At 45.6% G+C, this 14,751-nt stretch overlaps 1 protein-coding gene across 1 annotated transcript in view; it reads right to left on the reverse strand.

Annotated features, from left to right (window-relative positions):
* Positions 1-3,492: 3,492 nt before the first annotated feature.
* LOC115319221 (Down syndrome cell adhesion molecule) overlaps positions 3,493-14,751 on the reverse strand; it is an 87,532-nt gene continuing 76,273 nt past the window's right edge. Inside the window, exons 17-23 of the mRNA XM_040504691.2 lie at positions 14,451-14,747; positions 13,254-13,424; positions 10,132-10,367; positions 8,802-8,865; positions 8,605-8,692; positions 8,150-8,286; positions 3,493-4,785 (exon numbers count right to left, since the gene is read on the reverse strand). Coding sequence (XP_040360625.2) covers positions 4,715-4,785; positions 8,150-8,286; positions 8,605-8,692; positions 8,802-8,865; positions 10,132-10,367; positions 13,254-13,424; positions 14,451-14,747 — 1,064 coding nt within the window. The 3' untranslated portion in view covers positions 3,493-4,714. The remainder of the gene's footprint in view (positions 4,786-8,149; positions 8,287-8,604; positions 8,693-8,801; positions 8,866-10,131; positions 10,368-13,253; positions 13,425-14,450; positions 14,748-14,751) is intronic.

Genomic DNA, 14,751 nt, shown 5'->3' on the forward strand with positions numbered 1-14,751 from the left:
CGATGCGTAGTTTTACGATCAACACAGCACAGTGAACTGTTTCCTCGACACTCGGTAAAACAAAAACAAAACATCTTTCATGCCATGACGTTCCCCTTTCTTTTTGGTATTTTATATTGATAAATTTAGCAATATTTCAAAAGCCAGTATAAGTTTTTATATTCAATTGAGCTTCCACGGTGTCGATTTCCCTACTCGCCAATATGAGTAACGTTTTGGCGTTGTATTAGACTTATAAGCAATCTTGGTTGCTGAGGTTCCATAGGCTGACTGCATTTCTCAGGAGTGTTATCATGCGTGAATGAAAATGTAGCTCGTTGCTGCTTTACAGTTGCAAGGCAGAACGCTGTTCAGTCATTTTTCAAGGTCCTCCGGTTTGCATTTTAAACTACCGCTTCGAGCGTAAATTATACCCCGCACCCCCATATAGCGCGAACGCAAGACATGGGTAGGCTTTCACATTTTATACATACAACTCCATGTCCACTGGCTAAGTATACCGCCTACGTAAGTGTCCCAAATAAGCATATACCACTACACGAGTAGTTCCATTAGCAACCTTCCCCACGCAAGAAAGCACTCGAAAATAAATTTTTCGGTTCAGGCATTCAGACAAAGAGGGGGGGGGGGGGGGGGGGGGCACTTCAAACTTATATATAGGATAACTTGAACTGTGGCAACTAATCCCAGTCCCCACAATATTTTACGTTTGCATACCCTCCTGCCTCCGGCTGCCTCTCGCACACCTTGGTTTCGACTGTTGTGGACTAAACACAAATCCCGAGTGTTCCACATGGATCGTGGCATGACTCTTGCCTTCTACGAGAGACGATGTTTGGAATAAGTTTGCATGTTTGAACTCGGATCGAACTGTGTGATGGAAGTACTACTATCACGTTATTCTTGCGTCTTGAGAGCCTTGGCCTCAGCAGGTAGGCTTCTCAGCTAAAACAAAATGGCTTCCGTTGGATCCTGCTGTGATTAGCAAGGCCGTTGTCTTAGGACGCGCGTCAGTGCGTTCTTTCGCCTGCTGCGGTTTGAATGATTCTGGCTAGGCCAGAGAACAAATCGTCAGTCTTTGTCGAAGGCGAGCTTTGCAGTAAGATGGAATATCTAAATGCTTGAAAGGTTTTGATAAGGTGAAGGTGATTCACTACTTCTGAAGATGATGCCACTTGAATTTTGTTACCTTTGATAGAGCTGGTGGACGCACGTTTGTAGCCCATCTATTAACGACTTCGTTCCAGAAGTCGCTATTCTTTTTTATACAGACCAGCGATATTTTGAAACGTGCAGTCTCCATGAAGCTTCTTGCCTACAAACTGAGCCAATCGCGAGATAGTTTCAATGTCGTTGACGTTTTTTTGTTTTTTTTTAAGATTAAAGCTTGCTGCAATCCCCCCGGTGATAATTTTGCTGTTTATTAGCTATACTCTTTTTTTTAAATTTAGCGTGGATACCGTTTTGTTGCAGTATTGACCTCGAAACCTATTTAGAGAAAGATGTTATATAATCTAAAGTAACGGGCTTCATGTTGATGTTACATACGGAAGAGTGTTGCTTCTGCTAAAGAAAGTATTTTTATAATAAAACGAATGAATATACATTATTCAAACTCACAAAATAATCTTTCGAGGATGCCTCGAATTGTTACATAAGCGCGTTGAACGGAAGGTGGTGTCTTCATGAGACGTTATTAATTTACGCAATATTGTCAAAAGAACCTGTCTCGAATGTAATTACTTTCTAATAATCTACATCACTTGGTCTTACTTTTTAAAGACATATGTCAGGATTACGAAGCTAAGAAAGCTCGTTTGTTTGAAGATTATCTCAACCTGAGAGTTTGGTGGCAAAAGTCAGGACAGTGTACATAGTCGGTTAAGTTGAACATTGCTTAATTATTATGTCGGTGATATGCTACATGATGTTCCGAATGTGCAATGTATAAGTTAATGGTGGCCTCACAGTGTTGGCCGCACTAACTGTGCCTATTAAAAAGTGGTTGAATAATATAAAACAAAAATGTTGATTAATTTTATGTGTTATATTTGACATAGCTTTGCCGTTACAGACTTGTGGGTTTTTGTGTCTTTGTAATTGTGCTCAAAACGAATTCAAGAGAAAAGCGCTTCAGAAGCTACTTTTTGTTTCTGCAAGTAGGCTGATCTATATTTTCCGTCCACCTAGATGCGAATGCAGTATTGTGTACGAAATAAACGTCATATCAGCATTTAATCTTTGTTTCCAATTTCACCAACGGTTGCAGAATCAGCACCTTTATCTTTATATAATACACCGGGAAAAATTCGTATAAAACAAAAGTTGATGAAATATTAACCTTTGGGTTGTTCTAGCATATCCTATCGTCATTCCTTACGTGACAGGCACCGTTTCACCAAGAGGTATTTCTGATCTTCGTCGCAATGTTCAGCCTGTACAACATACAAGTTATTGATAAAATAAGGAAAAAAGGCTTCAGAAATGCCTGGAGAACTCAATATTAAATACGTTTACTTCTGTATAACGCTACAAAATATCATAACAAAAGCATAGACGTTTCGCCACCCCTACAAGTGACATCTTGAAAATTCGTGATAAGACGTGGCTGGTGCCTCGTCTCACTCGTACAAGTGTGTTCAAAAGATGTGACCTGTAGAGATGGTGAAACATCTGTGTTTTTACAGCGGAGCTGTTACGAGCTAGTTTTCCCAAGATCGTGTCCCCCGCAAAGAAATGAAGACATCGAACTCTGGACACCTACCGCCATCTATGAGCGATGGCGGCAAGCCACGTATCTGGTTGCCGGAATCACTCATAGATGGCGGCAGCCTTTCCACTCTGGCTTGCCGACTTGCGGTCGGCCATTCCTTTCCATTGTACAGCTCCGCTGGTCTTCCTTCTTCACCAGAGTGGAAAGGCTCAAAGTTTTTGTTGGTGTGTTTGTTGTGTTAAGCATGAGTAAACGTTTTGTTTTAATTACAGGGACGGCGCAGACTGGAAGTATTCAACAACTTTGGTACGAGATGTATTGGACACAAAACGATTCCTAAAACCGAACTCATCGTCTTTTTGCGCGTAACCGTACCAGGTTCGACCCGTCTTGACAAATTGCCAGAACAAGTTTTTTAGACTTTACTTAAGCAATATATACTTTTTTTAAATTTATGGCTGTGTTAGGAAACACCCGTAGTTTAAGTACTGCTTTGCTCCATGAGAGAGATGCAAATCATTTAATATGATATAAAGCGTATTAAATAAGGGCAAATTTTATATTCATAAACATAATGCGATTAACGAACTATTACTTTCCAGCTCATTCTTCAAAGGAGATCTTTAAATTCAATTATTATCTATTAAGGAGAGGGATCTCTCGCTTTCTCACGACGAGTAAAAAAAATACGTATTTACTTTTGTCTAAACGTCATTTTACTTAATCGAGCTTTCTTTTGCCAAGCCTTAAACATTTGTTAAGAAGTAAAAATACAATTGTTTTCCAACAATAAACTCGTTCTTTATTCTAGTTCAAAAGAAACGATAATGAAGATAATCATTTGACCTCAGGTGCGATCAACCGTTTTAATAAAGAAAACAGCAGGTATATACAACTACCCTTTCTAGAAAACTTGTTTTCTTTTACCTTAAGCTCTGTGCGTAGATTAGCTGCGAGCATGACGAAATCATTTTTTAATGACCCGTGCAATCAGCACTAAAACTGATTTTTCTCGTTTGTATTGCATAACAATAAACGTGGAAATAAACCCCGAGGCGGTTTTTATAAAACACGAAGACAACTGAAAAAAAAAAAGTGCTAGAGCTGATTCTAAAATGTGAAACCCAAACATTCTCAGGAATGAATCTCTACTTAATCTTTTGTTTTGATCCGAAACACAGCCTGCATTGAACTGTCCGAAAGGCTCTTTCTTTCTTCGATAATCACATCTCCTGTCTAATTCATTTTCCTCGTTAAGAATTGCGTTGCGAGTCTTATAAACGCTGTTATAAAAGTGGTCCATTCGCCCTGGCAGCATAAGCCGTGATAAGCCCTATTTTTCACCGACATCTAAAACAGACAACAAAAAACACTGCATCCGGGAGAAAAGAAGAACCCCGAATAAACATCCCCGAATTTTATGACAAAATAGATTGAGAAAAACGGTGTGGGGCGAACACTTATTGAGAAAGGTTTAAATTGCAGTGCTAAATCAGAGAACCAAGTTAACCATAAAGTATGCATACGCATGCTGTAGAGGTTCACAGCAAACAAAACAAGAATTAAAATGTGAAACTAAAAGACGTTTATCTACTTTTATATATGAAAAAAACTTGTGTAAGGTCTGCCCTTAAATTCACCGAAGGTAAATAATACTGTAATACAAACGTAATACTTTTGTTTATTTTTTATAAGCCACAAGCGCGCTTCGTACGTTACGACCTACGTGGTGCAAAAATGGCGAGCGGTAGTCTGAAACAGAATTGTCTCAGGAGTTGCCGACACTTTCTTGTTTGTCCCGTACTTTTGTTCAAGATGAACACACTTCACCGCAGGCACACACGCACTCGTCGAAGAACACTCGCACGCGCACACGTCGCTGTTCCGGTCTTGCAGCGGTTGAACGCGTAGTCGGAGCCTCTCGGAAAAAACGTCCCATTTGAAATGGAGGAACATAAACCATCACTCGAACCACAAGTCCATAGGTGCCAGGGGCTGGGGCTACGTGATGGAGGTGTACTCGCCGGCGCAGCGATGACTGGAGCTCTGGTAAGCACTCGGATACTTTTTCCCTGAAACCAGAATGCGAAGCGTGACTCAGGCAGTATTCTGTCTCTCTGTGCTTGCGTGAATGAATAGGTTTCTTGATTGTACGCTAAGATGAAACTACCTACATTTGAGACGCCTACAGTGAAATCGGTTATACTCATCTATGAACCGATGAAGCAGTGCCAAAAAAAGATGGTCACGGCGCCCGTCGTTTTTTAGCTATCACCGGATAAAACCAATCACAAACAGAAACTGCAGAGTGACCCTGCGCTTTTGTTTTTTGAGTGATTAATTTCCCTAATCATATGAAACGCGCCAAGACGGCTAGTTCCGTGACTATGCCCTTTTGGTGCTGCTGATTACCAGCATCAGATCATCGCATCAGCTGCGGCCGGTCTTTGTGTGAAAAGGGGGGCAAGGTAGTACAGTAAGGCACGGTGTTAATTACTTTGCAGTTAAAGTGTCACTTTCATTGTGTCGGCTCGTTTCCTAAGCTACCCTCTTGTAAGTTCGCTAAGCACCCTAGATTGTGCCAGGTCAAAACAAGTAGGACACGCTCCTTCCATAAAGCATTCCATTTTTTCCGCTTTAGCAGCAGCGAAAAAGAAAATGACGGTCATTGCGTGCAGAGAGCTTTGTGGGAGGGGTTCGTTCTGCTTTCATTAATCTACAACAGATTAGACGTTCATTCAATTACGGATTCGTGTGTGTTTCGTAGAAATCAGTGGTTTAGGTTGCGCAACTCTTGGAGCTTAAGACAGAATCCCTGAAGATATAGGATTCACGTTTGTTTGGAAGGCCTAGGTGTACCTTACACTCACTGTGTAGACCTTTCCGTAGCTTATCGCCCGGGCAAAAATGCTGAGTCTCTGAGCTGTAGACGCATCCGCAGCGTCTCTTATACCGTACACAAGAGCTATAGCGCATGCTAAGAATGCCTTTCACAGCCCAGCAGACAAAGATGGCAGCGTAAAGAAGGTGATTTCTGAAAAGGTCTACAGAAAAATCGTAGAGGCTACAAGACTTATGTCTCTCGGACGTTTCAACAAGTTGATTAATGATCAGCCAACCACCTGAGGACTTAATCTGGAAACTCGGCGAAAAAGTCGGCGAGAGATTCGACCGCCCTGATTCCCAAGTAGCACAAAGTGGGTTCCAAAAGGGGAGCCGACGGAGGTCCCACATGGGCAGCCCACGTGGGTCCCACGTCGGCTTTGCAACTCGAGCCCAAGTCGGCCCCCCTTGGGCTGCCCACCGGGTTTCCCTCGTAGGAAACACAGCGGGCCTACTTCAGCAGCCCACCTAGGCGTCTGTCGAGGGATTTAGCAAAAAGCGGGTGCAAAAAAGGGAGCCGACGTGGGTCCCACGTGGGCAGCCCACGAGGGTCCCACGTCGGTTTTGCCAGCCAGTCCCAAGTAGGGCCTGCTGGGGCAGCCCCCGGGGGACCCACTAGGAGCCTATTTGTGCAAACAACATGGGCTCTTCTCGTGGGGCCACTGGCGGCCAGGTGGGCAACCCATATAGACCCCCTTCGTGGGGACCCCAGGGGGCCTCGTTGGCAGGCCACGTCAGGTCGGCCCGGGAACTTATGTTCGTTCGGAATCATATTATATGTTCCTTAAGGTGTGGGGTAATCCAGTGCATACCAAAAGTGAACATGCCTCACTTTCCTTATGAGCCTACCGAAAATATAACCATTTTGATAAATCAATAAAACGCTTGGAGAAAGGCCATAAAAAATTTTGCATTTCAAGTGTAAAAATTGGAACAAAAAAACTGTGCATATTTTGACTTATAATCCACCTTGGAGAGGTAATTGGGATACATAGCCACCTTCGGCCATCCACAGACACCGAAGTTTTACATTCTGACGAGAATGTTTCAAATTCACCCTAAAATTCGATAGTCGGCGTAAAAAAGTCTACCCTACGTAAAACGGCCTTCTCAGCATATAAGCTGAGTAGAAAGTTAATAACAAAATTTAGCAAGTGTAAATTTCTTCCTCGCGCTTTGAATTACAATTCTTTGTAATTCGGTATCAAATTAAGCGGATCTTTTATGTTGAATTTCCAGAAAGTGCAGTAAATATTATAGTATTATTTTTACACCAATACTAGACGAAATTGCCGTTTTGGGAGTTGCACAGGTGCTCCAAGTTGGGAATGCCCATGCTTTGACGCCTTGGAGCATATACCATTGCTAACTTGGCTCCCGCAGAGCCGAGTACTTGGCCCCCGCAGAGCCGACTGCACATGTAAAACCCACGGGGGTTTTACATGTGAAGTCCAAGTCGGGCCAGCCCACGCTTTTCCGCCATGAAGCCCCCATCTTCGTAAACTAGGGCCCCGCACAGCCGAGTGGAACGCATGGGAGTTTTACATGGACTGCGCAAGTTGGGCGCGCCCACGCTTTGCCATCATGGAGCCCCTGTATTTGTAAACTTGGCTCCCGCAGAGGCGAGGTAGGACCTACTTTTTTTTGTTTTCTTTTATATGGGCAGCCCCACTTGGGCACGCCCACGCTTAGCCGCTGTGGAGCCCACATCATTACCTTTCACACCCCGTAGAGTTAAGGTCAGTCCCACGGGGGTTTTGTATGGGCAGCCGAGGTTGGGCACACCCACGCTTAGCCGCCGTAGAGCCTACATTATCGCAGCTTGGCTCCCACATGGCCGAGATGGGATTCACGGGGGTTTTACATGGGCAGCCCAAGTTGGTCATGCCCAAACTGTGCCTCAAATTGCTCTCGTATATCCAAGGTGGGACCCACCGCGGCACTGCGTGGGCAGCCCATGTATGGCATGCCCACGCGTCGCCCACGTATGACCAACGTGGGTTTCGTAGGGGCTGCCCGAGTCCCTATTGCCCACGTGGGACCCACGTGGGCCACACCTTTTGTGCTACTTGGATTGGCCGGCGCAAACGTCCAGTGAGGCGCCGGTTAATCATGGCCTTGACGACGTTTCCGCCAAGTGGAGCTCAAGGGCAGGTAGGCCCATCACGGTGCCCTTATAAGCTTCAACGTATTGGAGTTTGTTCATAAGGTAAGCGGACCAAAGTGCTACTACCCCGACGGGGGCACGTGCCGAAAATGCTCCTTGCCGGCAACCACAAAATGCTTGGCATGGAAGTGTCTAATGTACTCCGAAAACCGGTTTTTCTAGAAATACCGTAAGGCCAGCGACCCTCCAGCTCCGAGGAGTTGATTTTGCCACAAAACACCACGGCCCCGAACGGTGCACCTACTGCGGCGACAGCTCTGCCTCTACGTCAAGGCCGACGGAGGACATGGGACCCTAGCACCTCACATTTAGCAGCCGCCGCTGATGCCGGCAGTAAAAAGCAGCATTGACATGGCAAAGTAAAAACGTAAAAAGAAAAGTCTTACAGGACCGCGTGGTGCCATTCGGCCTGTTGAGATCCCAGGACACTTGGTCCAGAGGCACAATAAACGTTTGTGGCCTCCCGCCGCTCACGCTCTCCCCTTCCAGGAGCTCTTCCGTGTCGTTCTCACTCCCGGAACTCCTGTGAAAAGAATTAAAATAAGTAGTTCAGAAACCTAAAGTTACTTTTTTTTATTCCGTATAACAGTGATCAAAACCATTGACCTTCCGAAATTGCCTACGCTTGTCTGCCCACTTTCCTCCTTGCCACATGACAAGTCAATGCAACGCATGGCCACCTCCGACCAATCTACGCAGGAGGTGACCTCCAATAAACTGCGAGCCTTCTCTGCGGTTTCAGCTGCTCCATCTTTTAAACATATGCTCCCTAGGGTATCGTGGATCCACAGTGACTCCTGACCGAAAAGAACAGAGCTGGCGTAAGACGCGGTTTTGTCACCTGTCACCATCTTCCCTCCACGGCGTTGTCTGTGGTACCTTTGGCTTGGATATGTGATACGGTGAGTTCCTGTAAAGCGCCTCGAGGCCTGCAAGAAAAAAAAAGAATATAACGCAGCATTATTCGCATTTTCTTGAGCAGGCCACGCGTCTCGCCGAACGAAGAGTCGTAGGGTTCGACTTGCTTACAGTGCTCACCTGTTTTCTCGTACGCATCTCTGCACGTCAACACCGCCTCTGAACTTGGTTCCCACATTTCTAGCTGGAACAAAAAGGACGCGCGTTTACTGGTATATTCACGGTATTTCGAAACCAAGGCAACTGCGCTAACGTTTATTCGTTTGTGTTTTGTACAGTGGAGTAAAGTAACAAGGTTGTTAATCAATTAAACTACCTCTGAAAAAAAAAAAAAGTTCAAGACATGTGAGGCAACTGCACCGAAGATGTAGAGATGTTCGACTTAGTTATAACAACAAATAACCTAGTCCAATAAATAGGGTTGACACAGATTCGTCTTTCGGTGTGGCTAGTAGTTTCAGTAAAAAAAAAAGAAAATATTGGTAAAGTTTAAAACGCACAGTGTGTGCGTTTACTGACGTTTGATATTTTGGGTAATTTGCCAAAATCTTACAAAAGTTTTGAATGGAAATCAGTCGTTTCTCAAAGGCCCCCCCTCTCTCTCTCTTTCTCTAACTGTCGTAAGCCACTCTGTCCCGCTTTAAACTTATTTGTATGACTGTATTTATTTTTAGTCAAGAGCGAGCACTGTACCCTAATTTAATTACAAGCGCGTCTTTGTTTTGACAGGTTTTGTTTTATGTTTGAATTTTTTACAAACATAAACAAGTGTATGCTGTGCTATTATTTTTCTTTCTCTTAGCCATCCTACTCACATGCTCTAAAATACTAACTTTCCAGGCAACTTATGCCCTCGACTAGTAAGATAAATATTCTTAGAAGCGTTCAAAAACACCCCTCGTAAATAGTCCAGCGTATTTTATTATCCATTTGTTTCTCTACTCCGTTTCGAATTCCCATGTACCACAACGGACGCTATGAAACATGTAGTCAAGCCAGCGCTCCGTAGATCTCCAAGACAACCAGAATGTGACCTGACACGTCTGAGCAGTAAACTGTTTTTGGGTCTTCCAGGCGTCCGTTGCGGTACATCGCGAGGGTAAATCGGACTCTAGATTAAATTTAAGGCATCACTGAAGGAAAAATAAACCCTCGAAACCAATTATCCGCTGCTTCCCTTTGATAACCTGTCCCGTCTCCCTGCACGTGGGTATGGCTGACAGCGTAAACGCGGGGCGAAAGATCGACTTTTGACTGGTCCATCGAGCTCGTAGCTTGCATCACCTTAATATCTTACGAATGAACGGAGTATGTGACTCGGAATGGTGATTCTAGGGTTCCCTTTAGAACCTTAAGGAAACTCTTAACGCGGCTCCGACGGTCTGAGAAATCGTTTTCTTTTTACATAGTTGCGCGTAAAAGTTAGAGTGCCTCGTCAGTATTGACCTACTCTCTTGACGGGATAAGGGACGTCGTAGGTGCGGCCCTTGGGGTCGTCTAGCCTGGGGGGCCCCCCAGCGCCGCCGCCGCCACTTGTGTTGCAGTGGGCGGGCTGCCCACTTCCACGGTGGGTCGAATACGGGGTCGGGTAGTACACGGCCTCCTGGGGACGGCCTTGAGACTCGTGCGACACGGCCAGCATCATGTCGCCCTTGCTGGCGTCGCAGCACTCGGCCACCACCATGCCTGAAGAGGAGATGGAGAGGGCACATTCGCGTTTGAGTGCGACGAGGGAATGCACTTTCTTTATGTGTTTGTGTTTGTTCTACGAGTAGCGACATATGCGACAATACTCGAGGCACGTGCCCGCCCATGGCCCTTGGAAGCAAATATCGCCGCAGGTCTCGCTGGTGGCACTGGCTCTGCGCTTTAGCACAACATTTGTTATCGGTACTTAGAACAAATGCGAAGTGCAAATTGTATCCAGAGGCTAGCAGTAGAATCCGTTTATTAGGAGGAAAGGTAAACCAAGATAACTTGACTTGATTATATTTATCTGGCTGGAACGCGAAATAGAAGGTTGGAGTGACATTGCGTGTGCTGTGTCAGGTTCTTTGACCTGACGTAGTCAAGGAGCGCGTTCATAATCGGCTTCCGTCGTTGTAGTTCTTTGTCTGGGAGTGACCGAGTCTTCGTACCTTAATGGTCGGTATTCTTGTATCAAGGGGCTTTAAGTGGACTGACACACTGACACCAACTATCAGCTATAGTCACTGGGAAACTGAAAACAGGAAAGCGAGCTTCCTGCCCCTACAAAAATATGTATGGACGTCCTATGTCCATACTTTTGCCGTTCTATTACCCCTTTGTCCATCCTATGGATTCCTGTAGACAGTTCTTAGACCCTCTATGTACCACTGGTTTGCCACAGAATGGACACAACAACGCTATAGAGATCTTCGCGAAAGAAAAAGTTTTTCATTCCTTCCTATTTCCGTTCTATGGACCTGGTGAGTCTATGGACATCCTATTGCCTCTCTATGGTGTGAGCCATATATTGGTACATTAATAAAGTGATGCCGGGTAGACGTTTTCTTTAGGTGTAGCGAGGTGTCCGAGTTAAAGAGTTGTTAATTAAGTTCCGGGTATCAATATGTTACATTGATGTTTAGAGGCATATCCAACCTCAGGGTATATTCCTTGTGGAGGTGCAAGTGTTTAGTAGGGTGCCGGAATAATGTTTTTACTTTCTCAGTGGGAGGTAGATAAATGTGGGTCGCTGCGGCCCCCGTAGATATTCGCAACTTTCACAACCTATAGGGGGCGCACTGGTGCCTATCAAAATTGCGGTCATCTAGATGATCGTCGTAAAACAGCGGTATACTAGGCTGGGTCTGCGCGCGACGCGTAAGTAATTCTAGTTATGCTGTATGCGCGCAGTATCAAAACCTTACTTTTTTTCACGTCTGGAAAGTGTAGGCAAGCCAATTTATTATGAGGCCAATCATCCAGGAGCTAGGGAGTGCGATTCTCACACCGCGGTACCACCATCGCTTAAAGTGGCTTCTCTATGGACCCCGTAAGGACTCCGTGCAGACCCTGTATGGCTTCTCTGCAGACTCCATAAGGAGCCCGTGTAGACCCTGTATGTCTTCCTTGTGGACCCTGTATGGCTTCCCTGTGAACCCCGTACGTACTCCCTATAGACCTTGTATGGCTTCTTTGCAGACCCCTAAGGACCCTACACTCTTTAAAATGACTTTTACAGAGCACGTTTTTGCGTAAAAACAAAAGGGAAAAAGCTCTTTTTGTAGAAACCTTTATTGGAGATAGTACAAAATGACAAGGGCGTGATGTTTGCATACACTTTTAGCTTACAGGGTTTTGCGGTACAAGTAATATTTCTTTTTACAGCCATGCCTCACCGGCGACTTCAGGTAGCGCGTCCCAACTTGGGTGTTTCCTAACTTCGGTTGCAATTCGCGGCGCGTCCGCCTGGGAGACGGGGGTTGGCATCCCTGTTACCTCCGTCCCTGGATCTTTGTAGCGTACATGCTCCTATTGTATACCGGTGTGATTTACGTCTTGCAGTTTACAGTGTCAATAAACTTTTCTTTAAACCCTGAAACCCCTCTCTACCGTATATGTTTCGGCGCCAAAGTGGCCGATTAAAGCCAAAGCAGAACAGTCACATGCTGTCGAATATCGATAGTCCTAAATTAGCAAACGCGGTCGTGCAGTTGTCCGAATGGCCGCTGCGGTTGGAATGGTGGCGTTGCGATCACAATTAGTTCGGTTTTCGAGTACAGATCGGTGCCGCGTTTTCAGAGCAAGCTTTTTAGCGTTTCCCAACTGACTTGCTCTAGAAACGTTGGTCGGTACGGACCCCGTAGCAGACCCCCTGAGTGGCTTCTTTGCGGACCCTGTAGGGACTCCCTGTAGACCTCGTATGGCTTCTCTGCAGACCCCATGAGGACCCTGTGTAGACCTTGTATGGCTTCCCTGTGGACTCCCTAGGGACTCCTTGTGACTTTGTATGGGTTTTCTGCAGGCACCCTATAGACACCATAAAGACCCTGTGTAGACACCTTATAGAGCCCCTATGGACTCTATATGGCGTCTTACCATAGGGAGGGTATAGAATGACCACACATCATCCATAGAATAGGACGTCCATAGAACGTCCGTTGGCCAATATTCTATAGGGCAGCCATAGGACGACTTCAAGGAGGCAACAGAGGTCGTGGTCTGCCTATTGACGCCTTTTGTTCTTCCTACGGACGCTGCTCTATAAATGTCCAAGAAGTGTCCATACATATTTTTGTAAGGGTGCCTTCAACAACCTCCAGCGTCTCGAACGCTTTCTAACTGCGTATGAGTAGATCGAAGGTTTTGCAGTATTTGCGAGATCACATTTACGGATTATTTAAGAGAGTAGTATTTTATAGAACAATATAAGAATTGAATGAAAGAGTATTTCGTAAAATGTACGCAGATCGAAAATGTTCCTGGGCTGCCCCATAGGTGGCGCCAATGTGTTGTCTCATCGTAAGCAGTAACAGGCGAACGCAACTCAGTTGATCAGGCTCAAACACAGATGTGTGAACCATCCTTGAGCATCTGTGTGCTCACCGTCTGTCATCCTCGGCCTAGAGTCGTAGGTCCTCTTCCTGAGGACAATGCAGACGACGCCGAGCACGATGACGAGGACCAGGGCCGAGCTTACGATGGGCACGGTCACTGTGAGGTGCCGGTAGAAAGCAACCTGGGGATCCATGATCTCGGAGCGTCTGGAAGGAACGTCTGGAACACAGAAAATAAGAATAAAAAAACGTGAGAAGTACGAAAAGAGTTAAACGGAGCGCTCAATCATCTCTTTGGAAAGCCGGTTTTAGAGCAAGGCGTGCAGGAAGGATTTGTTTGTTTATTCAACGATATAATATGAGAGGAGAAATGAATTTTAAGACTGTGGTTATTATGGCAGAGCAGGCTTTGCTGAAACAGAATTGTAGCGCCCAATCAATTTTCTCGAAACAGCCTTCCACGCGTGCGGTTTCTTCTGAAAAACATTTCGTTTTATTTCTTGTTGCAGATAGCGAATTACCTACACCACCCAGCGTTTGTTCTATACAACACACACCGGCTTTTGTCTAAATTCTACGGGGCATCAATTTTTTTACTGCATGGCGCAACCAAGTCAGCCATCACTCTTTATCTTATTATTCGTTATTCATTGGGACATCCTCGTACTATAATATTTATCAAGTGAAAAGATACAAAGATTCGACAGAACTCAGTGACTAGAAAGTCACGGCCTAATAGGAAATAATGCTTGTCTGCTGAGTTTCTTTGGATCTAGGTCCAATGAAATTTTCTTACCCAGAAACTTTGTTTTTATACTGATAAAGCGTGCATGGAGATATCGGCCTATCTACGTACTGCGATGCGGTCAGGACGCGGATTCTCCGGGCATTTTTGCGAAGTGTAATGTTTTAAGAAGACAAAGTGAAGGAAGAAAGAAACGGAGCTGTATTCCTATATCCTAAGGCAAACTGTCGTAATTAGTCACGCTACAAGTTTATTTAAGACATCATGATCTCACGTGACAGCGTGGCGTAAGGTGTCGCACTGACGTATTGTACGAATGTGACTTCATGTGACAATCTCACGTCGCATGACACAGCAAGGTCAGATGACATCATGACGTCACTGTATCCCGTCATAATATAGACGACGAACGCCCTATAACACCTTGCATCAACATCATTTCAAGTGAGATGAAGAGCACATAACAGTAAAAGCAAGTGAGAGAAGGGGATGTGCCCCTACCACCGGCAGGCGTGAGGGTGGCGAAGCTGAGCTCGACCTCGGTGGAGCCGGCGTCGTTGTGGGCGGACATGAGCAGGGTGTACCAGGAGCCGGGAACCAGGTCTCCCAGGTGGACGAGCTGCTGCTGCGGCACCACGTTGTTGGAGTGCAGCGTCCACTCGGACTGGGTTCCCTCGGCCCGGTACTGGACCACGAAGTAGGACACGGGGCAGCCGCCGCTTTCCCACGCCTCCAGGTGGAGCACCACGAATGTGCTGTTGATTTCGAACAGCTTGCCCGGTTCGGGCTCCACGGGGCCTGC

This window comes from Ixodes scapularis, unplaced genomic scaffold, assembly GCF_016920785.2.
Source record: "Ixodes scapularis isolate PalLabHiFi unplaced genomic scaffold, ASM1692078v2 PGA_scaffold7__128_contigs__length_106722199, whole genome shotgun sequence".
Classification (NCBI taxonomy): Eukaryota; Metazoa; Arthropoda; class Arachnida; order Ixodida; family Ixodidae; genus Ixodes; species Ixodes scapularis.